General features: G+C 26.5%; 1 protein-coding gene across 1 annotated transcript in view; it reads left to right on the top strand.

Annotated features, from left to right (window-relative positions):
* The window catches only part of LOC129966149 (replication factor C subunit 1-like), a 28,983-nt gene extending 9,086 nt beyond the window's left edge, over positions 1–19,897 (top strand). Inside the window, exons 7-24 of the mRNA XM_056080541.1 lie at positions 635–758; positions 1,858–1,946; positions 2,034–2,153; positions 3,943–4,122; positions 6,086–6,355; positions 7,830–8,022; positions 8,636–8,736; positions 8,813–8,927; positions 9,730–9,818; positions 9,923–10,060; positions 10,949–11,044; positions 12,255–12,353; positions 12,443–12,594; positions 13,699–13,816; positions 13,901–14,046; positions 14,879–15,092; positions 16,921–17,106; positions 18,656–19,897. Of these exons, the coding sequence (XP_055936516.1) occupies positions 635–758; positions 1,858–1,946; positions 2,034–2,153; positions 3,943–4,122; positions 6,086–6,355; positions 7,830–8,022; positions 8,636–8,736; positions 8,813–8,927; positions 9,730–9,818; positions 9,923–10,060; positions 10,949–11,044; positions 12,255–12,353; positions 12,443–12,594; positions 13,699–13,816; positions 13,901–14,046; positions 14,879–15,092; positions 16,921–17,106; positions 18,656–18,757 (2,532 nt within the window). The 3' untranslated portion in view covers positions 18,758–19,897. The remainder of the gene's footprint in view (positions 1–634; positions 759–1,857; positions 1,947–2,033; positions 2,154–3,942; positions 4,123–6,085; positions 6,356–7,829; positions 8,023–8,635; positions 8,737–8,812; positions 8,928–9,729; positions 9,819–9,922; positions 10,061–10,948; positions 11,045–12,254; positions 12,354–12,442; positions 12,595–13,698; positions 13,817–13,900; positions 14,047–14,878; positions 15,093–16,920; positions 17,107–18,655) is intronic.
* Positions 19,898–27,737: the final 7,840 nt, after the last annotated feature.

The following is a 27,737-nucleotide window of genomic DNA, read 5'->3' as shown; positions in this document are numbered from 1 at the left end:
ATGGATTGCTCATATTAATTAATTGTATATATAAATTAAGTGCCCATTAAAATTCTTTTCAGCAAATAATAATCTAAAATCTGCTCATTTCCGTTTCTTTGGATTTGCCTGGAATAAACTGCAAGATTTACTAATGATAAAACTTCTATAGATGCTTTTATTTAACCTAAATTTTGACTTGTGATCATCTTAAAATAAATTTTTAATTTGCTAAAACTAAATTAGCTTTAGATGATCTTACTTCCTATTAATTTTTACTAGTATATTTGTTTTATTGTCAAAAAAGTGAAGGCTATATTTCAATTTTAGAGTTGTAAATAATAAAAAAGATTATCTTCTCATTTCAAAATCCATGAATCTGACATTGTACTGTCATAAATAAATGCATTGTTGACTTTACTTCTTTGACTTTTAATTAAAGCTGAAAAAGAATTGCATTGCTGCTATGGCTGACAGCAAATTAAAAATTAAAAGGTTAAATATTTTTTAACCTGAAATTTTATTAAAACTTCTGGTATTTTGGAGAGAAAAAAGCTGATAATAAAACATGACAGTAGTAATAAGTTCATTTTCATGGAGTTTTATTTCTTATATATATGTTTATAACTTATAATGAAAGTGATAAAAATTCCAGGATAAAAAACTTAATGGACAGAAAGAGCCAAGTTTAGATAATAAAGGTAAAGACAGTAAGGGAAAAGAAAAGGATGCTCCCATTATAAAAGATGAAAAGACATCTCCAAAGCAAATTAAACATGGTATGTATTATTTAATTTTTGAGAATTTTAAATTAGGAAGTTTTTGCACATAAAGTTTCTTTTTAATTGGGAGGTTTTTTTTTAACTTATTTTATTTACATATTCATACAACTTTTGATTTCAATGAATTTTTATTATTCTCAGTATATAACTTATAATTTTTGTTTTATGAAAGGTCAAAATATTCTTAAATTTTCTTATTCTTTAAGTGGTTTTCTTATCTATGCACTCTACATTTTTTAATGTAACTTCCTCAAGAATACCTAATATTGTTACTGAAATACACTTACTTATGACAATATAATTTTGTATAATTTCTAAAATTCTTGTTTTTTATTTCAGTAGAGTTTTCAAATACATTTAGTTTGCCTATATTATTTCTTAGTATTAGTTACAACCATAATTATGCAAAAAATATATATACTGTCCCCAAAATAGGATCTGCTGATAAAATTTTAAGATTTATGGCTAACAGATTTTGTGGATTTTTTAAAATTTTATTTTTAGGTTACTCAAATATTTTATTGTTAAATAATAGATTTATTACTCCATTTTCAAATCTGAGATTAAAAAATTATATTAAAGATATAATCTAAAGGGGATTTTTGTGCAAGAAACATTATGTCGATTTTTCTGTACAGACTAAATTTAAATAAATGGAGAAGCTATTAAAAATTCTTTTAGTTTTTCAATTACTTTGCATGATAGCTAGATTCTCTTAAGATTGATAAGAATAATGAATTTATGTGGAGAATTTTGTCAAGGGTATTAAACTTAAAGAAATAAAAGGTCTTGTTGTATATCTAATAGTGATTTATTTTCATTTTGCAATAATGCTTATAAAAATAACACAAACATAAAATAAAAATGAAAGCTTTAAATTTATTTTCTGTAATCAGATTTCAAATTTGTGTCTTCATATTTAAAATAAGGAAATATGAATCTAGTAATGCTTTATATATTGTGTATTAAATATTTAATATAAGTTAGATATCTAATTCTTAAAAAAAGTTTTGTCAATTGTGTAGTTAGTGGTTACAAATTAATTTTTTGTAATAAATATAAATAAGTTTATTAATAAAAGTTATTTTTATTGTAGAAAAACCTGTAACTAAAAAGAAATCAAAAACTGAAAGTTTGACAAAAATGGAAATTACACCAAAAACTGAAAAACCTGCTCCTAAAGTTGTAAGTGTTTTGAGAGTATTTAATTTTAAAATAATTCAATTCATTAAAAGACTGTGCTTATAACTGGATATTCTTTCATTTAATTAGATTGAAGTTAAAGAGGAAAAACCTACTACTACTAAGAAACCCAGAACAGGAAGTGCTAATTATGCCAGTTACTTGCACAGAGAAGGCCCTAAAGCTCTTGGATCAAAAGAAATTCCTGAAGTATTGTATTTTTTTTTCATTTTAATTATCTAAATATACATTATTCTGTATAGAATATGTTAATAAAGCTATGCCTATTTGTGATTTATTCATAAGAATTGAATTATTAATTTCTTACATGATTTGCTTATTTAAATCATACTTATTGTAATAAGAGCTATAATGTTTACTTTTACAAAAAAACTTTTCAAAGTTCAAAGATAGAACTTCTCAATATCTTCGAAATTATAAATATTTAAATTTTTATTATTTCAGTGAGTTTATATTATTTAAAATTTGCAGCATATATTTTTTTTATCCTTATTATTTTAGCTATTTCCATCATTCCTTTTTATATTCTATTAATGCTTGATTCACTCTTAATACTTATCACTCCTTCTTATATATTTTAAAATGCCTTTCTCGAAATAAGATTATTTTCTTGTTGACTTATTCTACAACTGTCTTTAAAAAAATAGTTTAGAAAAATTTATTCTAACTGCTTTTTAAATGGATTGTTCCTAGATTTGATGTGTTTTTGATACAAGGGCATCTACTGTACAGTAATTATTTTTAAAGCATTTCCATTACTATTCATTTACATGCATGCTAGAAGAGGACTGTAACCCAGTTTGCTGATCAATAAGGAGTTTACCATAAATTCTGTTCCCTTTTTTTAACCCAATTTATTGTTATTTCATTATGCCATAATTCTTAAATTCTGTGAAAATTTTTGGAATTTTCTATTATGTTTATAGATTTATTGTAAATCTTTTTGAATCTATTGAAAATTTCAAAAAAAAAAATTAAATACTTGATCTTGTTATTCATAAATTTGTCAATTTTAAAGAATTCTCATTTAGTTTTCTATTGCTTATCAACATTTTTTATCTTCTTTAATTGCATTTTCTATATTTAATTAGGTTGCTTTAATGCAAAACTTCTTTATATTGTATTTCAAATTGAAACATTTGCCATTTGGAATAAAAAGCATAAATGTTTTTTTAAAAATTGGTAAATTTAATTGATGAGAATAATATATTCTTAGTCCCACTTTTGCATGCAATCTGAGAAAAAAGATTTTTCTCTCTATTGTCTATCAAATTTTTTTGTCATGTTTTGCCAACACATATTGGCTTTTTGAATATTTTGTTTTGTGTGTATCTGTAGTTCTAAAAAGACTTTAATAAAGATGTTGTGAGGCATGTTCCTTGCTTGTATACAAATGGCATGTTCACTGAAATTGATTTCTTAAATTGTTATATAAATTACGCTCTAAATTATTCCATGTATAACCATTTGATTATTTTCTGCTTAAAGTGTTTATAGTGAATCTTTTATATATAATAGTCGTTTTCAAAGAAATGGCAATCATTTAAATCTTGAAATCAGTTTATTTTCAACATATTATTGAAATCAATTAATGTATACATTAAAATCCTTAGTCGTAATTTGAGTTAATGCCGCAGTGGTCATGATTGAAAAGTTGCACATATTATAAGAAGCTATGAAATAGTGAAAAGTGGCCATTAGAACTGCTCTAGCATGTCTAAAGTTTTCAGAACAAGAAAAACTGCAGTTATTTTCTCATTTAATAGATGCAAATTAGTTAGACAGTTTTATATCAAGAACTAGTGTAAATTACAATCATTCGTTTTTAAGAGTCATAAGAAAAATTAAAATTCACACAATTCAAGTACATTAGTTGTTAAAAAATAAGTAGCATTAAAGAGAGGTTATTCAAAAGAAATGGTAACTAAAATGAATCACATGTGTATCACCATCTACAAAAATTAAAATTATCTTCTAGGGCGAAGAAGATTGCTTGGCTGGACTTACATTTATCATTACTGGTGTACTTGAATCATTGGAAAGAGATGATGCCAAAGCTCTCATAGAGAAGTATGGTGGAAAAGTTATGACAACTTTATCTAAAAATACTAAATACATTGTCATTGGTAGAGATGCTGGAGCAAGCAAACTTGATAAAGTTAGTTACTGTTTATCCTAATATTTTAATTTTACTTTTAAATATTTGGTTTATATTTGTAATGTTTATATATATCTAAGCATGTTTACATATTGTGATAATTTTTTAATTAAAACTGTTCAGAACTGCTAAATGTTGAAAAATATTTAACTTTTATATATTATTTTGTTTATCGAGATATTATTCTTTCTGCTGTATTGTCATAGTTGGAAAGGAAAATGAAATAAAATTTATTTATTGGGATTCTGATGTTTTTTTGCATTTTTAAACTCTGGATTTATTTAAATTACTTTTAAATAAAATTTCATCAAGATAAAATCATAAGTATAATTTGATGATTACATTTGTATAAAAGCCAAATCCTACTCTGTAACCTTATGAACTGTTTCATATACAAAAAGTACTGCCATCATCTTTCATAATAATGCTAATTTCTATATCCATGTATTATAATTGTTAGTGAAGTATTCAATTCATATGTTTTCATTGATTGAATTATCCATTTGATCCTTATTCATAAAGAAAAAAACTTCAGAACTCAAAGAGTGTTAAATTTTTTTCCTTTTAATACATATATATATATATACAGTACACTCCCGCTTATCCGCGGAATTGGGTGGCGCGGCCGCCGCGGATAACAAAAATCGCGGATAATCCGAAAAAAGCTAAAAACGGGTATAGCAAAAAAGAAAACAGTCATTCCAACTTTGAAAAATCGTTTCATGTACAATAAAACGTAAAATAAACAGCAGGAAATGTTTAACTAACGCTTAATATTTTAGTATATCCCTCAAAAATAACCTAAAATGCATTTTGTTAATGAAAACAGAAAAGTGCTTTGTATTTACGAGAGGCGTCAAGGATACACAGAAAAATTAATACATATGTATTGTTTTAATAATGTAATGTATGATGTAATTACAAAACATAACTGTAAAACTGCACCTTTTTGAAAAAATCAGTAAAAAAAAACTTTGTGCGTCAGGCGCGGATAATCCGCACCGCGGATAATCGGGAGTCTACTGTATATCATATTTTTTTTGCTCATGCATCGTTTAAATTGATTAATTTGTTTATTTTTAACAAAACCAAATGTGTATTTTTAAACAGATTATTTACAGAACATACTGTGTTAAGAGATGGGGGAGGGGGTATATGTTTAGTATACATTGCAAGTAAAATTAGACTTTAAAGTTTGAAATGGCAAAAAAAAATTTTAATGTTTTGAATTCTGTAAAAGATGATTCACTTTATAAAATTGTTTTTATTATGAAGAATCATTCTGCTTATGTTTTTTTTTTTTTTTAAAGGAGATAATCCTTTAGGTTAGAATAAGTTTCTAAATAACATGTATTCTTATCAAATATTGATTGAATCAATTTGAATACTATGAAAGATACATTTTAGCAGATGATTTATTGCAGTAAAAATAAGCATTGATTTCTTAAATAGTGGGGCACTACCGAAAATAGTATAATTCAGAAAACAGAATTGGAAAAATTTTTATATTATCTTTTTTCTTCCAAACTCATAATTTGTAAGCAAGGAGTAAAAAAAAAAAAAAAAATCTTGATTAGAAAATTTTATTGAGTTTTTCTAATTTGATATCTTATTCTGGGATTATGGTAGCTTTTTAATGTATTAATAGATCAACAATGGAGAAAAATTTAGACAATCTGTTTTAAGTTATATAATAAAATTTTTCTGATTTGAACATTTCCATTTTGAATATTTTAATAGTAGAGTATTTCTTTAGTCCGTCCTTGAAATTCCTACTTAAAAAAATATTAATGACACTCAGTTTTGTTTGATTCATTTTTTTATTTTATTTGCATCAGCTTCAAAATATCTAAATTCCCTGAATATTTATTTAATATACTTACTTATTTAGTAATGAAGCCAAGTTTTAGTTGATTTTATTATCATTTATTATTTTCCTTTCTCATGTCATAATTTTTTTAAGGCTGAAAAATTGGGTACCCAGCAATTGGATGAAGATGGTTTGTTAGATTTAATACGGACTCTACCTGGAAAAGGTCCTCCCAAGAAAGCCAAGCCTATTAAAAAGGAAATTGAATCAGATAAATTGGATTCATCAATAAGTGAAAAATCCAAGAAAGGAATAGATTTGGAAGATGAATTTGAAATGGATATTGATGATAGCTTTTTACTAGATGCTGCTCCAGATATAAAAGAAGAGAAAGTGGAAAAGAAGATAGATTCTGCTCCAGAAGTAATTTTTTTTTTTTTTTTAACTAATGTAATAATGTGTTTCCTTTTGTAAATCAAATGTATTATCGTTAATTTACAGCTCTATTTTGATGCATATATATATTGTTATGAATTCTAAAAGGTGATATTATTTTGACTTCTTAGGAGGGTTTTGGCAGTTTGGTGACCAATATCGGTATAAATATATAGAGTAACTTAATGTTGCAAAGATTTTACACTTTTTTTTTTAATTCAGCAGTTTTCCAAACATATATAAAAAACAAGCTACAACTGTTAAGAAAGAGGAATTGCCATTGAATTTTTTTTGGGTAAAGTTGGCATGCTATTGCTGCTAAATTGCTACTAAACTTGATTGAGAATCAAAGCTAATTTACCACATAGTGTCTTGGATTTATGAATTATTTAATTTGTTGTAGACTATTGAAGACAGAATTGTTTCTATTTCATTACTGTGATAGTTATAATTATTTATTTTAATTAGTGTCCATCCAATCCATAAAATCATCCGAAACATTACAATATGTAGCATTTGTTTAATCTCGATTAGTAAACTTGAAATTTACTGGTTTTCTTTAAAAAAAATTATTTTACTAATATTATTTACAGTACTTGATGGGAATTCATTTAATAAGTAATTCAGTTATTAAACTTAAATTAAAGTTATGGTTATATACCCCATATACAAATTTTGTATTGTTAAATTCTAGGCATTGAATAAACAGAAATTGTTTTTTCTATATTTGATATAAAACTTCTTTTAATATGCTATTATTTCGAATGATGTTAAATTATTGCTTCCTTTTATTGCTTTTTGCACTTCTGAAAATGATATTGCATTTTAACAAGCACTTGAGTGCTATTCACACATTTCTTGGTATCATCAACATACGTCTAGGGAAAACACAGGACATTTTTTTCCCAGGTTTGAGTGGCAACCCTTTTTTTAGTGCTCAGTAATTTTATATTAGATTATTGTTTGGAAAAATCTTAGAGATTTTAGCAGTGACCCAGGAATATGCTTTCTACTTCCTATTTGGAACCTCATTAATAGGAAGAAGGTAATCCTAGTCCTATTTCCTATGTAAGCAGGATAGCCATTGAGACTAGCATACAGCTGAAAGCAGGACTCTTAGTAGCAGCATTCGAATAATATGGAGACAATAAAACTTGGAAATATTAATAAAATTAAAGAGATTGACTTCTGAGGCCTTCTAAGAATGCTTTGAAAAATAGAGATATAGTAAATTGTATTGTTTAAAAAAAGAATTCCTCCCCTGCCCTGATTGATGCCCCTAAATTTTATAAAATAAATTTATATGACCTCAATTTGTATATTTATTAAACATACTACAGGTATTGAAATTAAAGAATTTTTTTAAAGCTTTAAAAAGTATTTTTTCTAATTGAAATGCTATTTGTATGATATATAACTTCTTAGTCTGGGATGTTTGTTAACTTAATTTGTATTTTTTCAGAAAAGGCCAATTGTTCGGATTAAAGAAGAACCGAATTCTGATGTCCCAAAATCCATGTGGGTTGATAAATATAAACCAACTAGTTTAAAACAGGTAATTGGACAGCAAGGAGATAAAAGTAATGCTAAGAAACTTCTAAATTGGTTAGTAAATTGGAGCAGAAATCGACGTTTGAATAAAAAGCCCATTCCAGGTAAATATTTTATCATGAATATTTTCATTTGATTGTTATCTTTTCAAAAAGGGGGAAAAAGTAATTATAGTGCATGTAATATTTGTAAAATCAATATTTAGTTGGTAATCATATTTTTACACAATAATAGATATGGAAATACTATCCACGTTCAATCATTGGTGGAGTTGCTTGTCTTACAGCTTATAGCATCATTAAAATCCTTAAATATTGCTTATTTTATTAGTGATCTTTATAAAAGGGTCTTTAAAGTGTTTAATTTTTATACAGAAGCATATTTTTCATTCTGAAGATTTTTTAAAAAGTAGAATTTTCTCTGTACCAGAATATATTAATATATTTATTATATTAATGTATTTTCTTTGTGGTGTCGGATTTTTCATCCTGATTGAATGTCAATGATTTTGATGATTTGTGTACAAGGTTCTTCCACAGTTAAAGAAATAATTACTTTTTACAGATCTTGATTATTTATTATGTAATTTAGAAATGTGACGGATAAGTATTTTTCTTCAAATAAAATGATGTATTATCATAATTATAAGAGGCATTTTAATACTTTTAAAATATCTATAAAAGTGGAGGTTTTTTTTAAGCTGTGAATTTCTTTTAGGAAGATTTAACCCTTCCGATGATGGATCTGGGTTTAAAGCTGCTCTTCTGTCAGGGCCACCTGGTGTTGGCAAAACCACAACAGCTCTACTAGTGTGCAAAGTAATTATTTTGAGTTTCTGAAATATTTTGTTTAGTGACATTAATATTTGTCTCATAAAACCCAATCGTATTATAGGAAGCTGGCTTTGATTATTTTGAACTGAATGCTTCTGATACTCGGTCGAAAAAGAATTTGCAACAGATGGTATCACAGTTGTTGGGTAACCAGACATTGGCTGGTTGTTTTAAAGGTAAATTATATGTTATTTTGTATATAAAATATGTAGATAGATTGTTGATTGTAGTTTATAGATTGTTGTTATTTATCATTTATCTCCTGAACTGTTGGCAGAAATGTTACTCTTTTTATAAGATTTTTTTTACATTTAAATATTTAAAGATTTTTATTTACTTGATATTAAATTATATACTCATTAATGACTTCAATTTAAATAAGACATATTTAAAATATTATATTCCATTTTGGAATAAAACTGAAATCATAGACTAAAACAAGTTTTGAATTGAAAGTCCAAATGGAATTATGTATAATTATATGAGAAAGGGAGGCAGGGACAATGTCTTTAAAATTTTTCAAAATTGAGTTTCCTTCCATCAAAATAACCCTTTTATCTTTAAATTAATTGATTGTTTGTCTTATTAATTATTTTCCACTACTGGGATTTTTACAATGTATTTCAAATGAAAATAACATTTTTCCTTCCAAAGAGGAATTTTGAATGGAGAGCTTTTTCAAAATCCTGGATGAAGATATGGCAGGTATATAAAAGTGTTGCAATGACAAGTATTGAGAATAGACTTCTGGCATTTTTGAATTTGGATATTATTCTTGACGAAAAATATATATGCTCAGACTGTCAATGTTATAGAGAGTGTGTAGGATTAATTTAAGTGGGAATTGGATCAGGTAATAAGAGAACATTTCAGGATGTAGTTAATACGGACGAAATTGAGATAAATATTAGGAAATTAATATGGATTTAAATCAGATTAAGATATATATATATATTGAAAGTCAATATTTTCTTCCAGAAAATGCAGAAAAGGTTTCAAGTAAACATGTCATAATTATGGATGAAGTAGATGGGATGTCTGGAAATGAGGATCGAGGAGGAATGGCGGTATGAATCTTATCTAATTAATGTTGTAAAATTATGGCAGATTACTTTTGATCAAAATTCTTTTGCAGTTTTAGTAAGACCTTTCTGTTCTTTTATCTTTTCAGGAATTGATAAGTTTTATCAAGGCTTCAAAAGTTCCTATAATTTGTATATGTAATGATCGAAATCACCCCAAAATAAGATCTTTGAGTAATCATTGCTTTGATCTGAGATTTCAAAGGCCTCGAGTGGAACAAATTAAGGTAATTTGGTTTAATCTTATTTTATATATATATATTACCAGCACATAAAATCTGTATGTTAACAGTTTTATTTTTGTCATTGCTTTCAGTATGTTTTTCTTTATTTTTGAATTGGTCGTTAATTTTTTCTAATACAGTAAAATATCATTTTGTCCCATTTTTAGAAATCTAAAATTTGAAAGGACATAAGAAGAAATTTTATGGTACACTGAAATTGCCGCTTTTTCCAATATATGAAATTGTTTTACTTACAAAATGTTATTACAAATTCAGTCTAATAAAATTTAAATCTGAAAAAAGTTTTTATTAAAGATTTTTTCCCTAAATTACTTACCATAGATTTTGCTTAATATCATCTTAACATGAAAATTCTAGTAAATATCACCTATAACTTTCTTTACATCTCTTATAAGTTGCATTGAAATATAAAAGTTCAAGCTTTGAGTATTTTTTTTTAAGAAATCCAAAAATAAATTAAATAATTCAAAATTTATACTCAAATCTTATAAAATATTAATCCTGTATATGGTAAATGAATTATGAAATGGGCATATTGTGTAATGAAAGTATATATACAATTATAAATTTGTTTTAGTTATATATGGAATTTTTAATTAAAGGTTGAGTTTTTTTAATTAATTTATTTATTTTACTTAGTTTAACTTTTTGGAACAAAAATTAATGAGTGTGATAACATAATGAGGTATCTGATTTCAGATATCTTACCACAAAAACTTTCCAAAAAAGTAGGCTTTTTTCTAATAATTTAAAACTAAATCTAATGTACTTTTTTTTTTCACTTTAAAGTATTTATATATAGTTGCAGAAATGTCATGCTTGCAATTTTATTTTTAGTTGTGCTACTTTAATGCTTTCTTTTTCATATAGGCAGCCATGATGTCTATTGCATTTAAAGAAAATATTCAGGTTGCTCCAGATGTTCTTCAAGATGTTATTGTTGCTGCAAATCAAGATATAAGACAGGTAAAAATTATATTACTGATATTCAGAAAAGGCAAGCAATTTCATTAAAATCTTTTTTGAAACATGGATTGTTATTAAAAAAAATTGTTTTATATGCTTACTATTTGTACGTAATTTTTTTTCTGCGGTAACTGTTATATCACAGTAATTAAAAAGTGACTTAAGCTCTCTCTCTTTTCCCTGTTTTCAAAGTGGGTATTTTGTTGTTGTTGTTGTAGATTCATTGATATGTGTAAATTAAGTTCACACATTTGTATATTTTATATAAATGAGTTTCTTTATTTACCTTTATATACAAAAAAGAAAATTGCCTTGAAATCTGAATACCTCCCCCCCCCTCTTCATGTCATATTTCAATCTCATAATTTAAAAATAAATTTTTTAATTTAATTTTACTGGTGTTTTTGACAACTTAGGATGAAAATTTAGGAAAAAAATTATTTTGACATTTTAATTATTCATATGGCAGTATTTCAAAATTTTAGGTTTTGATTAATTAACTGTATTCATTCATACTTCCATAATATCTGAATCAGTAAGCTAGAAAGTAATGGGTAATTAGTAGAAAAATAGTGGGTTCTGACTAAAAAAGGTAAATTTCATTCTTACAGTGTTTTTAACTAATGTTATAAAACTCATCAGATAAATCTGTATTATTAATCAAATAATTCTGAAACAAGATCTGTACTTTATTCTCTGTTTTCTATATTTTGAGAAATATAGATAATGTTTTTAATAGTTTAAATTCAGAAAACTGCACAATTAGAATATTATAATGTCAATAGAAGTTTGCTTTAGATCCTTTTATAATTAAGGTCATGCATAATACTTCATAACTACCTTTAACTATTTTCTTTTTTCACAGCCCTCTGATGATGACATCATATGTAACTGGTATTGTCTTGTCTTCTGCATTAAATTATCACTAATTTGGAAATCATTTCCATCAAATTATGAAGATTTGTGGGCTTATCACACATTTAATCTCCCACCACAGACAAATAGTCTTACTTTAATGTGGCATGGAAATTCAGAAAAATTCCTTCTTTTCAAATTGTCAGGCATTAAAATAGCAAGATCTGGTGTCTCATCCTATGATTATGTTTCAAAATCATGAGGTCTGCTCTAGAATAGCCTTATAGCCTCCAAAAGGGATGTTATTTTATTCAACTTAATAATCTGTAATACTAATATTTAACTTATATTACAGGTCCTTCATAACATGTCAATGTGGAGTGCAAGATCAAAAGCACTTTCAACCGAACAGACAAAATCTGACATTGGAAAAGGAACAAAACACATCAAATTGGTGAGAAATGCTCATGCTTTTAAAATTCTTAAAGCCAAATTTTGTGTAATGCAATATTTTGGATAAAATTTGAATCAATTTATTTGCAGGGACCTTTTGATGTCTTACGAGAAGTGTTTGCAATTGCTAACAACCCCAAGGCTACAATTATGGATAAATCTGATTTATTCTTTCATGACTATTCTATTGCTCCTCTTTTTGTGCAAGAAAATTATGTTCATGTTATGCCAACTTCAGCTGAGTAAGCCACTTCAAATATATTCTTACAGTGAAATTTGGACTTGGATATACTGATTTTCAGTATATTAGTATATCAGTATGATATTCAGTATATCAGAGACTTATTAGAATTATTTCTTGATTAATTGTAATAAGTGAATAAGTGAAAAGAATATTATTAGTTATAGTTTAAATAATAGTTTAAAATAATCGAGTTTTAATTTCTAACAGGCTCTATTCTTCGTATTTTTTCAAACTTAAAACTTCTTAGAAGCAATGAATGGAGATTTTTTAATTATTGCTGTTATTTTTCAATGTTTAAATCTATATTTATTGGTTTGTTTTTTTAATAAAGAAAATGGAATTCAGGCTTTTACCACTCTAATATAAAACATTCCAAATTTTCATCTCTTTTAATTTTTATAATTTGATGCAATTTTTGGAATGCTTTAGTTTTGTAAAGTTCTCACTGTTTGCATTAATATTTTGTAATCTAAATACCTTAGGATTGGTCCTAAGATTTTATGAAACTTTAAATAAATTTTTTTCCTACCAAAAAACAATATATAATCAAAGTCTCTTTGAAATTAAATTGTAAAATTCTAATTTTAAATTGCATTTATGCATTATATGGTGTATCTGCCATTAGTATTCTGATACAATTATATTTTAATGAAATTTTATGTAAAATTTTCCGATATGTGGGAAATGAATTTAGCTAATTGTTTCTTAAGTTCAACATTTAAATAATATTTTGTATATTATTTTAGTAAAAAGTTATCAAGAACTTAATTATAGGAATTGTGATTCTTGAATACAGTGTGTAGAAAATTAGAGTGTAGATTATTGCTGGATTGAAATCATGTTCTAGTTGTATTTGGAATGCCTTCTACATGATTGGTTCTGATATCCATGTTCCTTGTTTCTGATTTGTGATAAGCCTCTAAAAGAAACATCTAAAACTAAAACATTTAACGTAATTGTAATTCACTGTATTAAATTCATTGAAACAGTTCTATATTGGAAATACAGTATTTGCAAGACTGTAGCAAATAATTCATTTCCTAGAATTATGTATGTAGTCATAAAAATTCTGTGTTATTGTATTTTTTAATTTTTTTTAAAGGGGCAATAAAATTAAACACCTTACACTTCTGAGTGAAACAGCTGATAGCATTTGTATTGGTGATATAATTGACAAACAAATTAGAAATGGAAATAATTGGTCTCTTTTACCTACTCAGGTGAGTTTTATCATGTGTAGTTATCAATTTGTCTTCTATTTTCTACAGGAATAATTTCTTTTAATCACCTTTCAATCTTTTAAGGCTATATTTGCCAGTGTGGTTCCCGGAGAGTTAATGAAAGGTCACTTAAGGCAGATGATAAATTTTCCTGCATGGTTGGGGAAAAATTCCAACAGGAATCATATGGATCGTGTGCTTCAAGAACTTCATGTTCACATGAGAATGAGGTAAATAAAAAAAAAATTAAAAATTGGAAGCATTCGCTATTTCTTTATTTGTTTAGGAATTTTTCACATTTAAAAATTATATTTTTCTATTTTTACTTTCATTTTCTTTCCAGTTTGCTGCTGGGATGTAACTATAATCTAGTTAAACTAAAATTTTATTGAATATAGATTATTTACTTTTATCTATAATAGGTAGAATATGTTTTCTCATTTGTAATTTTTAATTTAATTATGAAAATTATGTTGATAAATTCTGTTATATAGATAAATGTAATTCTTATTATTTTCTCACTTATTAATTAAAGTAATTTTAGATAATATACTAAAATATTTTTATGAGAATTGATTCTTGATTGACTTCGGTTTTATTAAATTATAATATCATTTTATTAGTTATGATATTAGAGACAGTTTTCATAATGTAATTTAAAATCTCAGTTTCATGACAAATGTATTTGATATGAATTGTCTGTTTTTAGAATTAAGTTTGAAATTGAAAATAGCCTAATAGTTTTAGCCATATCTTCTTTGATTTCATAGTTAATCATTATTTATGACATTATTCAATTAACTAGTTTTTGAGTTACTGTTTTACTTTTCAACCATCTATTATGTTTCTAGTTAAATAATATGAAATGGAATATCTGTCAATTTTTGTTTTCAGAAACATTCAAACTACCTCTTAAATTACCATATATTTGTTTACATTAGTTATATATTAATTGCTATCATTTATTTATTATTATTAATTTATTTATTTAAAATTCAATATATACAAATCTGTTTTAATGACAATAAACTTTAATCTAGTAATTTTTTTAAATTTCTCTAGAATTACTGGCAATAAAACTGATGTTGCTCTTGACTATTTACCATTGCTGAAAAGGGCTCTCACACAACCATTGATTGAAAAGGAGACTGAAGGAGTTCCAGAGGTTCTGAATAGAATGGAAGAATACTTTCTGTTGAGGGAAGATTTTGATAGTATTATTGATTTGTCTTTGTGGCCTGGTCAGACTGATCCAAGATCTAAAATTATTACTAAGGTGAGACTGCAAAAGTTTTTCGAATTTAATATAATGTATTGATCAAAAGTTCTGAGCTTCAATCTGAGATTATATGCAAGGGGAAGAAGAGTAGTATGTAAAGTTCACAAAATAATTCAGAAACAACGAAATTATTAATTATTAAAAGAAATTATAACAAAAAAAAATCCAGAGCGAGCTATGGAAGCAAAAGTATAATAATTATTTCCCTATAGGTTGATATATATATATATAGTGCGCTCCTGAGTATCCAGCATAATGTGGCGGAAGGCCATGCCAGATAGGCAGGAGTTCTATGAGTTCTTATTTCTTCGCCCACCAATACCAGAAGACTAAGTTTTTATTCCAAAACTTGTTGCTATAATACTTATTTTCTCTCTTCTTATTTACTAAGCCCTCCCTTTATCTCAAGCCACGTAGAATGCGAACTCAGCCGCAACTCGGTTAATCATAGAAACAGTTGCCGGTAACTTTTCGAGTTAAAATAGAATGCTCTGTACTGATAGTTTATATACTGCACTACACTTTTCAAGAATTTATTAGAGAAAAAAGATAAATATACAAACTGTTCACATTTTAACATAAATTCTGTAATGACTAACTTAGATGCAAGAAACATAAACAAAACATTAATCTTAAATCGTAGGCCTAGTTCTTAAAAAAATTTAATCAAATTTTATTTATTTATTTTATTTTTTACTGATAAATAATTATACAGATATGAAAAGATAATCTTAAGATAAGAGTCAAAATTTAAGTTTTTAGTTTTTGAAAAAGTTCTTAATAAATGACTACTTCTGCATTTTAGCTAGTAGCAGGTGCCCGCTTCCAAAGCCTTGGCAATGTTGCCAATGCAACACCTTTATTATTTAATTACAGTAAAAGAAAACTAGGCCAGACAGTAGCAAATCGGATACTCGGGAGTTTTCTATATATATATATAATAATAATAACAAATATATATATTAGAAGACTTATACTTCTAATATATATATATATATATTAGAAGGATTGAATTCTGCATATAATAATATAATCAAGGGGGATGAAATTGGAGGGTGATTTTTCTAAAACTCTCTTTTTTTTCTTTTTTTTTTAATAATCAATTCTTTTAAAATATTTTCTTATTGACAGTACAAACAATCATTTTATGAAGCATATCTTTTAATCTCATTGTTTTTGCTACCAAAAGCTAATATATGCCTTGGCGCATGAAAATGTTTCCCTGATACTATGAGAATAATATTAACAACAGGAAAGAAATCTCACTCATAATTTTTTTTAATTATTCTGTATAGAAATGTTGTATTTAAGACTTCAAAGAAATGGGTAGTCATATGAAAAATATGAAAATAATAAAAAATATCTTTATTTGTCAATTTTCCTGTTTTTCTAGAAGACTATTTTATGCTGCTTTAACATGCACTATAAATATTAATTTCCAAAATAATCCAAATTTATTTTAATTTTATTTGTTTTCTTATTTAATACATGAATAATTTGTTGTTAATTTTCCAGAATTAGAATAAAGTGCAAAATTTATGATATTACAGAATAGTAATTAGTCTTATCTGTATTTGAAAAATTCTTCCTTATTCATTTAAAAAGAAAATAAATTGATAAATCAAAATATGTAGAATATCAATGTCATTAGAAATTTGTCATTATTATTTTTACTCATATTATTTTTTCTATATTTTTTTTTTTTTTCCTATTGAAACTCTGCAAAATAAAATTTAGGATAAGAGGACTTTCATCATATTATATCTTTAATGATAATATTGTACTTTACTTTTGATATTATTAGTATAATTTATTCTATATCTAGGTTAAGAGTGCTTTTACTAGAGCATACAATAAGGAAAGTGGTAAAAATCCTTATGCTGTGACAAATGTGAAGAAAAAAAAGAAAGGAGCTGCAACATCACCAGATGAAGAATTAGGTGAAGAAGATATTGCCGTGGAATCAGATGAGGAAGAAGATGATAGCATAGAAAATGATGCTATGATTAAGGTATAAAATTTTTCTTAGAAGATATTTTGTTCCCACTTTTGTCTGTATTTCATAGTATATACAGCTACTATTCCAATACTCTTTATTTATTTATTTCTACTTCTTACCTAAGAGCTGGTACAAAGGAGTCATTGGGATTTTACTTCTCTCATGAAATTACTGTATTTAATTATGCTTTAGAAAATAATATTATCCTATCCTATTATATTACCTATGTGTGATGAATGTATATTTAATTTTTGTTTTAAAGAAAATGAATATTTAATCACATTGATTGTCAAAAAATTGCTTAAGAAAAAGTTCCTTTTTGCTATGTTAGAATTATCATTTAAAAAGTATATTTTGCAATTTCATCCTCTTGTCATTTAATGTTTAATGGTACAGATTACTAAAATAAGAACTAATTTTTATGTCTATATGTTTGAGTTATACAATGCTATGAATTACAAAATTGATTTTTTTTTAAGCCATTCTGATTGCAAATGTTTAAGAAACTGTTATTTGGAAATATGGATAGGAAGTTTTGTAATATAATCTTAAAGCTGATAAAGTTAATTTTAAGCATCAGTAGCAAAAGAGTTCTGACTTTTTATCACATGAAAATTGTCCTTAAAAAGTTAAATGATATAGTAAATATATAATTTTTAGGATAATTCTAGCCTAGAATATTAAATTTATCATTCAAGTGTATTCTGTGTCTTTATCAGATGATAAATTTATTTGAAATATGCCTTTTAAGGGACTGTTGAAGACATGCAACACAAATTTCAATAAACAACTGATTTTTACGAATTTAATGCTGTTAATGCAAATTTATTCAAAAATAATAATTTTAAACTTAACTAAATTGCTCTATAATGTTGAAAACAATAATTAGATTTCAGAATTAACATTTATAATAAAAGTGAGAAAGCATTAATTTATTGCATGTCTTGAGTGTTAATTGATTCTATTTATGTGTTTGTTAGTAAGTTTGTAATCAAAAAATAAAATTTTTAATTCTTCTAGCATGTTGATTATTGTTAGTATGAAGTATAGTATTATAATTATTTTGTATTGCCTAACTTCATAACTTCTTGTTATGAAGTTAATATTAACCCTTCTGGCACCCAATTATTTTAATCTTTTGAGTTTGAAAAATTATCTTTATAAGAATAGAACCAAATTTTCTTTGTATTTAATTTTTAAAAACTCAAAAGACTACATTACACTTGAAGGTTTAAGTGAATATATGTATAAATATGTATTAATTTCTTTTGAATTGAATATGAATTTAAAAAAATTGCCAATTCTGCCACTGAGAAGATTATTGGCTTATACATTGGCTATGTTAAATATAATTCCTTAAACTCAACAGTGTTATTGGATTTTTTTTTTTTTTTTTTTTTTTTTGCTTTAAAAAATTTATATTTCTGTAAGAAATCTAAATATTACAAATGCTAAAAGCATCTTATTAATAATAAATCAATTTTAATTGTGAGAAATCTTAATAATGTTATTGATTAAAACACCATTTTATGAATGAATTATTAAATGGTTAATTTTACAGGTAAAAAAGCCAGCAAAAAAAGGTGCAACATCAACAAGTGAAGCCTCAACCTCAAAAGAAAAGAAGAAAAATCCTTCTAAAAGAGGAGGAAAATCTAGATAGAACTGTAAAATAATATTAACATACCTGTAAAATTTCAATAGTTGTTTCAAAAAATATAATTATTTTTTAATAATCTGAGTTCAGTCTTGTTTTTCAGTTTTATGCATTTCAGCATTGACATGGGCATTTTTGTAGTTTTATTACTTTTATAATGGCATTTAATTTATGTTTTTGTGTTAGAGTTCTTTCTTCTTCCTCTAGAGAATTTTATAATTAAAAAATGCATTTATTATAAAAGTGAGGCAAATATATAAAATTGAAATGATTGTAACTATAATATTTTTAAGTACACGGTACCATACAAAAACAATTTTAAAACTCTGTGAGATATTTTTTTCCAGTATTGTCATATTTTTGCATCATTAAAGATGCATTTGAGGATGTAGAAAAATTTGAATTGTTTGACTATCATTTGTCACCAATGAATTGAATTTTATTATGAAGTTGTTGAAGTATTTTTTTTCCTTTCATTGATATGTTGTGCATAATTAAGTAGATTCATTGAAACATAAGTAACAAAATGTATTAAACAAATTATCCAATATTAGAAATCAAAATTAAACAAAGGAGTGAATTGTGCCACTCCTGGTATGAAGAAATATATGATAATAAGATTATAGTATCCTAATAGGTTGTAGGGGCTTTGTTGGCCTGTGTTTAGGAGGGCTCCAGTTTTGAAATTTATTTCCTTCAAATAATCACCATGCTAACAGGTGTGGTGCATTTTGAATTAATCAGAGCCAAATGTCCGTCACCTGATGATATGTAGAAGTTTAGAAGAAGATTACTGACTCTGTTGCTATCCTTGTCAGTACTACTTGGTTACTATCCTACAGGGGCTCAAAATTACAAAGTCTGCCCCAGAATAGGCGTTATATTATTTCAAAGTGACATGTGAATATAGCTATATTAAGTTTGACTGACATTAGATGCTTCCGAATGACAAATAGTGTGAGATACATATAGTATTTTTGCAATACTACTACTACTACTACTATTATTATTTTGTTCCCATATTCTATTTTCCTTATAACATCTCATCCTTAAGATTAAAAAAGAAGAAAAAAACCCCTCAGCATTTCTGCTTTGTTTTATTTTTAAAATTAGTTTAAAGTTCAGCAAACTGTGCATAATACTGTTATTTGACTTCTTATATGAAGAAATGAGTTAATCCAAAAAAAGTATTGGATTTCAATGCTATATATATTATGATTAATAGAATATTTTTAAACAGTTTTCATTAAAAGTGTTGTATATCTTAGTTTTCTATACTTATTTTTATGTAAAATAAATATGTTGTCTTAAATTGCTTGTTTCTAATTAGGAATTCTTTATATATTTAAAAAAGTATATTTATGATCTCAAATTTTTTTTGTGTGTGTCTTACAGTGGAGAGATTTTTATTTAGATGTAACCATATGCCCTCTAATACACTCTTCTTTACACTTTTGAAAGTACATAATTTATTTGTTTTCACCTGTATTATCACTAAATTAAATTTAATGTTTTAGATGTCAATTGTAACTTTGACTATCTTTTTATGAAATAGTCCTTAAATGTCTTTATTGAATAACTTATCTTTCAGGATACTTATCAAATTTTTAATGAGATCAGTTGTAGTCATATTTTGCTCCACAGTGTTCAAGGAATACTTTAATTTTAAATGAAATAATATTTGCATTACACTAAACTGGGCAATTAATTTGACTAAACAACATTCTAGAATACATGAATACATACCCCCCCCCCTTCCTATACACGTTCACCTCTTATTTCACCATAATATTTATTTATTTAGAATTTTCCTCTAAAAGCTCATAAATTCTACTTATTGCCTTTTTCTATTCCCATCATTATTTTTCTTAGTTTGTTAGATAAGTACTATGAAAATTTTGAAATATCTTATCTCTTCAGTTATTGGGTTATTTGCAGTGATTTGAAGGTGATATTAATATTGTATCCATAGAGTAATTACACGAAATTTCCAATTTTCCTTCCAAATTGGACAGTTTTGATAAAAAGGAACATTATATGAAAGAATGGCTAAAAAGAGAAACATTGTAATCTGAAATCGTAAGGTACTCAAAAGGAAGTTTGAATAATTCATAAGAGGCCTTACTTCCTCCATCTTATGTAATATTATTCCCTATTAAACAATTTATTAAGACTTTATCACATGAAGGAGAATATTTCAGATATCTTTAGGAACGATGTAAGCAGAATCTTTTAAGGACTTAATATCTAGAAATTGATGCAAAATGGAAATTTTAACTCAAAGTAAAAATATGAGAAATAAAGTAGCCATTTTGGAAACCAAAGAGTCCTAAGTGTAGGTCTACTGTAAAAGTAAAGTTTGCAGGTTTCAAGTTTATTTATATTAAGTAATATGAGCTTAAAAGTTTATTTTCTGCTTTGACATCTGAATTATTTTCCTGTGAATCTACTTGCTGTCAGTGAGAAGCAAAACTGAAAATTTCGTTAAAACATAATCAAAATGGAAAGCTGATATCAGAGAGGGTATTGCTGACTATGTTGACTGCTGAATGTTGAAAAGAAAACGATTTCCACCAAGCAGACACAGAGGAAACGGTACTGTAAAGATTTTGAACTTTTGTAATAAAATCAAATATCATTTAAATCATAACTGAAGTAGGACATAAATGGAAAGAATGGATTTTGTGATGAAAACGAAATATTAAAGTATTTGAAATATTTTTATAAGAAAAAAAACAACTTACATGATAGGGAAAAAAAGGATTTTATTTTTATAGTCAGCATAATATACAAATCTGCTATCAATACTGTATAAATAATATTTACATTTAGTTGTATTATAAATTTAATTACAAATTGTAGAAAGTCATTCTTATATTTATGCCACACTGCAGGAATTTATTTATCTTACTAATTTTCTGTTTTTGATCGTTTTTTTTTTTTTTTTTTTTTTAATTTTAGAACGTTTAATTGTTAATAAAATTTATTTTTAATTGGTGCAAAATTAAAAATAAATTTTACTAAGAATTAAGTGATAATTAACTCTTGAAAGCATTAAGATGGGGCATTATCATCAAAAGTGTACAAAATATCAATTTCTAAGACTGGACAGAAAAAATGTCTTATCTTGTGAAATACCTTCTTTACAAACATAAAACAAATAAAGCATTAAAAAAAGAAAAAAAGTTTAATGCTTTAGCATGCGCGATGCCATTTACATTCAGGAAAAAGTTTACTGAAATCACTGCATGCAGCTTTATAGTTGCATGGCAAGCGTAACTGTTCTTACACGCTATCAAATTATATGCTATCTTATACTGTGATATAATACGACCGTTATCTACTGCAAGAGGAACCATGAAATCCAAAATTAAATTTTTCATGTAAGAATAAATTGATTTTATTTTCGAGGTTGTTTATTCACATTCGTATTGTCGCAGAATAGTGAAAGTAGATCTTAATATATCTTCATTATATAATAGCCGCCTTTGATGACTAGTTGATCGTAATGAAAGAAAATCACAAATTAAATATTAGAAACGGTTAAATTATGAAACAATGAAACGGTTTGATGTGATGATGCAGTTTAAAAATAAAAAAAAATATTGTTAAAAAATTCGCAAAAAAATAATAATTTCAGAATCTGTCAAAATTTAGACTAGAAACCCTGTACAATGATTTAATTGTTATTAAAAATATAAATTTTAAAATAGTTTAACAGTTAGTTTTGTGCAAAATGCTTTGGAGAGTTATTGCCGGAAATTGGCAAATGTCCAAACTGACAAATTTAAATTTTAATTAATTTAAATTCGAATTTAAAAAAATAGCATCGAAGTATACGCTCCCTCCCACCAAATTATATCTCTATCAAATTTGAAAGATGTAGGTCAAATGACCTTGCCTGTGCAATACCAACATATATATTAGGACACATCTTTGTTGTGAATAAAGACTAGTCGCCTTTGGCGACTGACTGATTCACCGGATTATTGATTGTAATAACTTCAATCACATAGGTTTGTAACTTGGTCTTGGGGGTTCTCAGTAAAATGTTTTTTAAACTTATTTTAACAAACATATAGCTCATACTATTTTAGTAACTGTACTGTGCTCTGTTCTTTGTGCTATGCATTCATCATTTACATCATTGGAGAGATCAGTAGAATGAAAAAAAAGAAATAGGCGTATTTTTAAAATTCCCAATGCATTCATTGGTAAAGACAACAAAATTTCCAAACAAATATTTCATTTTATGCTGAGACTTACACGACATGGAAAAATAGCCGAAATCGTCATACTTTGGTCATTATCTCCTGGCGCGGGGGTGGGGGAGGAGCACCTCGGATATAGGGATGAGTAGCTTCCGAAATGGTGATTGGTTCTCGCTGTTCTGGTGGGTACGGAAATGGTTTGGGTGGCTACCGATTTCACGTGAAGGGCTGTACCGTGGCTGGTGATGTCTCTTCGGGTTCAACCAGAGTTCGCACCAATTCTGTCCCGGCAGTTCGGTTATTTAAATTTTTCCTTCGGAATAATCAGCTGTAATATCTTGGTCATTAACAATTAATATTATTAGCGACAATGAAAATATTTCACTTCAACGGTATATAAAATATTGTAAGTTATGCTTAAAAAATTTTTTTAATTGATTTAAAATTTTAAAAAATGCATATGATGACAAAAAAATTATTATCATTGAAATTATATATATATATATATATATATATATATATATATATATATATAATTTTAAGCAGTTGTAAAAAGCATTTATATGCTGAAATGTTTTTAAAAAATCGCTGCAGAAGATGCATTACCTCTTACCAACATATACATATGCCAAGTTTGGTAGCTTTAGGTTAAATGATATGGCCAGCATGCACACACAAATATGTGCACATTCATCTTTATTATTATCAAAGATAGATTGAATACATAATAAAATATATTCTCTATAATTTTATTATAGAGAATATATTTTAAATACATTTTTTCTCCCTTCTACCCGTTGAGATATAATTTATATTAAAGTTTCTGATGCTGTTAGCGAATTTTTATAGAACCATTGACTGCTGAGCACAATCATTTTTGGAAATATTTTATCATAGGCATTCTGACAATGGCTAATTCTTATTAGGCAGTTGTCTAGAGCGTTTGTCTGATAGGTCAATCGGTTAAGCCTTGTTGCCAAACTGATAATTTTGTTAATTTTATGAATTATAAAATATTAGGACTATAGTGTGTTTTTACTATTGAAATAAATATTGATTTAATTGCAGATCTTGTAAAAAATTTTTTAATGTTATATTCATTCGTAGTTACATTATTTCCTTATAACTTATCGCATGTTCTCGAATCAATAACATTTAATTGTTTCCCTATAATTAAGATAATCATTAATTAATAATTCATTTAAATTTTCATTTTTTTGCTTTATTAATTTTTTCCATAAAATATAATGTTATGGAAGTATATGACATCATTTGAATAATATATAATATTATGGAAATAATATTTTATATTAAAAATAAATAAATAAAAGCATATCAAATTATTTAAATAGAAAAATAAATAAATCTTTAGCATATTTATTAATGTAAAATTTCGCGAAATTTGAAACTAAATCGAAGAGTTATTAAAAAAGAAACCTCATAATGTACAATTCCTGCCTAAATCCGCCCCTGCATTCTGATGTGAAGGTTCGAGAAATTTGAAGCTATCTTGAAATTTTCGATTTTATACTGTAATTTTTTAAATTGAAAAAAAAAATATAAAAGAATTCAGCCATAAACAGTTCTTAGAATGACAGTGTATTTGTCAACTTTTGATTTCTTTCACTTTTTTTCTGCAATCACGTGTCTTGCATACGTTTTATGTAAGACGGCCTTAGACATTTTGTCAAGCGTAAAAAAATCGCTCGTAGGAAGTTGCATCATTAAAAATGCAACGGCCAGCTCATGTCCACCGTTGATTGAACTGGCTTTAAGCACAAGGTTACGCGGAAACGTAGTATTTAAAGCGCATTTTACGCTGCGTTGCATAAATTAATAATACGCGTTTTGTTTCGAACCGTTTTTTACCTTTGGCAATTTTTGAAGCATTTTCGTAATCGAAGTTTTTCAAGGATTCTCACTGATTAAAACGAAATTTTAATTAGTTATTTTTCTTGCTTAATTATCATACGGAAATATTCATGGAAGGAATGCGATACATTTCAAAAATCAGAGAGGTATAAAAAATTAATAAAAAGCAGTTCTGCAATAAGGAATTAACTTTTCAGCCAGTCATTTTAGTTAGTATGAGGAGAAGAGATTATTAGTAAGAATTGAAAAATGTGTAGGCAAATAAATACAATAAAAAAAATTTTAAACAGTGAAAAAAAATTAAGAATTTATATAAACAAAGAAAATTTTTTTTAAAAAAAAATTAAACATAAATAATTTTTAATAATTAACTTATTTTTCTTCGGTCCGACTCATCCACATCGGTCATTTTGGATGATCATATCCGGTATCTATACTTATATAAAGCTCAATGTGTGTGTGTTGGCGCTCTATAGGCCAGACCGTTTGACCTACAGCTACCAAATTTGGTACATGTATACCTTAGAGGTCGGGAATGTGCACCTGGGTCCCTTTTTTTTTTTTTTTTTTTTTTGGAATTTTAATTATTAATTAAAAACTAACTTTCCCGCCAAAAAATCCTTTCGTTTTCCCCAACGCCAAATGAGTAAGGATTCAGTTTTTTTCCCCAACAGTAATGAGGCTAGGGTTAACATTTTTCAGCCGATTATTTTAAATGATTCTGTTTATTTTCTTAATGTTTTATGCATTTAAAATTAAACATTGTTAATGAATCGATCTTTCAGATTCATTCTGAAGTACTTTTGAATTAAAATAACACAGAATAAAGGAAATTAAAAATGTCTAATCTGCATAGCGTTACCCCAACTGGCGTAGAAAAATTCTCGCATTTGCGTTACCGTAACTGGCGTTGAAAATTCACGTATGCGCATTGTGTTCAGATTGTTGACAATATTATCAACGGATGATTCTTGATTTAAATTATTTTTAGGTTAGTTGCATGCTTTTGTAATTAAATTGTATTTATGTTAGTTATATATTTTTTGTATATGCTTATAGTTTTAAGTACATCGTTTTTTAAGTAGTTTTTTAAACCTTTTCAACCGATTATTTTAAACAATTCGTTTGATTTTCTTAGTGTTTGATGCATTTAAAATTAAACATTGTTTATTAATCGATCTGCTTATGATGAACCAGAGAAAATTTTATTGACAAATTCTTGAGATATTACATAAATTAAGAAAGATATTCTTTAGTGCCTATAAAGTTTTAACGCTCATTGACTCTGTTTTCAGTAATCATATTATAAAAAAATTGTTTTGTTTCAGTAAAAAATATTATTATATTAACTGCAGATTAATCCTTTCCACTTTAATTTAAAGTATAAATTCCACGGGAGCTAACAGAAAATGAGAGAGATACATATTACGTTATGACTGAAGACCCTTATAATATTATGAGTAAATTATATGACTCTCAAAATTTGAAGTTTTAAAATATTTTGATGAAGAATCTATTAAAGTAGGAATTGCATAAAATATTTAATTATTAAAATTTTAACGAACATTAAGATTAGCGAACCGGCTGGTCGCCAAAGGCGGCTAGTTGTTAATAAAGTTGGGAAGAAGAATTATTCAGACTAACTTTAAAGATTTTATTATCATAAATATTTTTTGTTACTTGAAGCAATAACTGATAAATGAGAACCATTTTCATTTTAATACTATAGATACAAGAAGTTTAAAATCAGCATACTCTATAACTTTCTGCATACTCTCTTATAAACTTGTCATGCCAGAGAACTTACATTGCAGTGGCGTACAATAGTTACGAAATATTAACTTTTAGTATAACGCGAATAATAGTTACGAAATATTAACTTTTGTCGCGAATTTCGCATGCATCTATCGTGTGCCTTGGCCAAATATTTGGTGATTAATCTCTTGGCATCCTGTTATTAGTATCCAAAAATCGAATCTGAGTTTTAGGTACGTTTTACTCAGCCGACTGGAAAAAAGATTTGACTCAAAACTGCACTTGTAATCGCAAAATCGCATACCAAATTTGATATATTTAAGTCTTTGCGTTATCGCTTTTACATGTTTCTGAAAGTACAGATTGATAGTCAACCCACTGTTGGATTTGCCTCAAAATTTGAAAGGTGTTTACACTATAGATGTTAAATTTGTGTACCGAATCTTATCTATCTAGCTTTTTTCGTTTTGTAGTTATCGTGTTAACTTATATGCGAATAGCTGGACTGACGAGCTTCCTCTGAACTGATTTTACACAAAATTTGATAGAAATCTGAAAATTTGGTGTAAAGACCATATACCAAATTTCAACCGTCTAGCTCAAAGCGTTTTTAAGTTATCTTTGTAACAGACAGACAGACGGACATTTTCCAAATATGTGTTTTTCGAACTCAAGGAAGTCTAAAACGTGGAGTTCCGTCAAAATCTCGAGTTTTAGATGTTCTGCGCGAGCGACCAAACATTAGTGTGTGTATGTCACTTTTTAAATATAAATATCATGGATGGATAATAAATATAACATATTTAAATATAAATATCATGGATATTATATATCAAAAGATGATATTTAAATATAAATGTCATCTTTTTAAATATAAATATCATTTTAATGCCACTAACGGCACTCAAACATTGTCGTCGGATAGCTTAATAAATTTTTATAAATGAAGTAAAAAGAAATGCCCGTCAACAAAAAAGAGAAAAAAAAATAGGCTGTTATGTTTGCCAGTAAGGAAAATCAATGTGATATTTAATTACCACAAGATTATATACGGCATTCATGTTGCCTTCCCAAACGATGATTAATTTTTAAATCAGTTCCTGTTACGCTGATGAGCGTATTTAGTATTCATCAGGCCATTCAAAAGG

Source organism: Argiope bruennichi, chromosome 4 (genome assembly GCF_947563725.1).
Source record: "Argiope bruennichi chromosome 4, qqArgBrue1.1, whole genome shotgun sequence".
NCBI lineage: Eukaryota > Metazoa > Arthropoda > Arachnida > Araneae > Araneidae > Argiope > Argiope bruennichi.
Note: the sequence above shows the minus strand (reverse complement) of the source record. Positions and strands in the feature narration are given on the sequence as shown.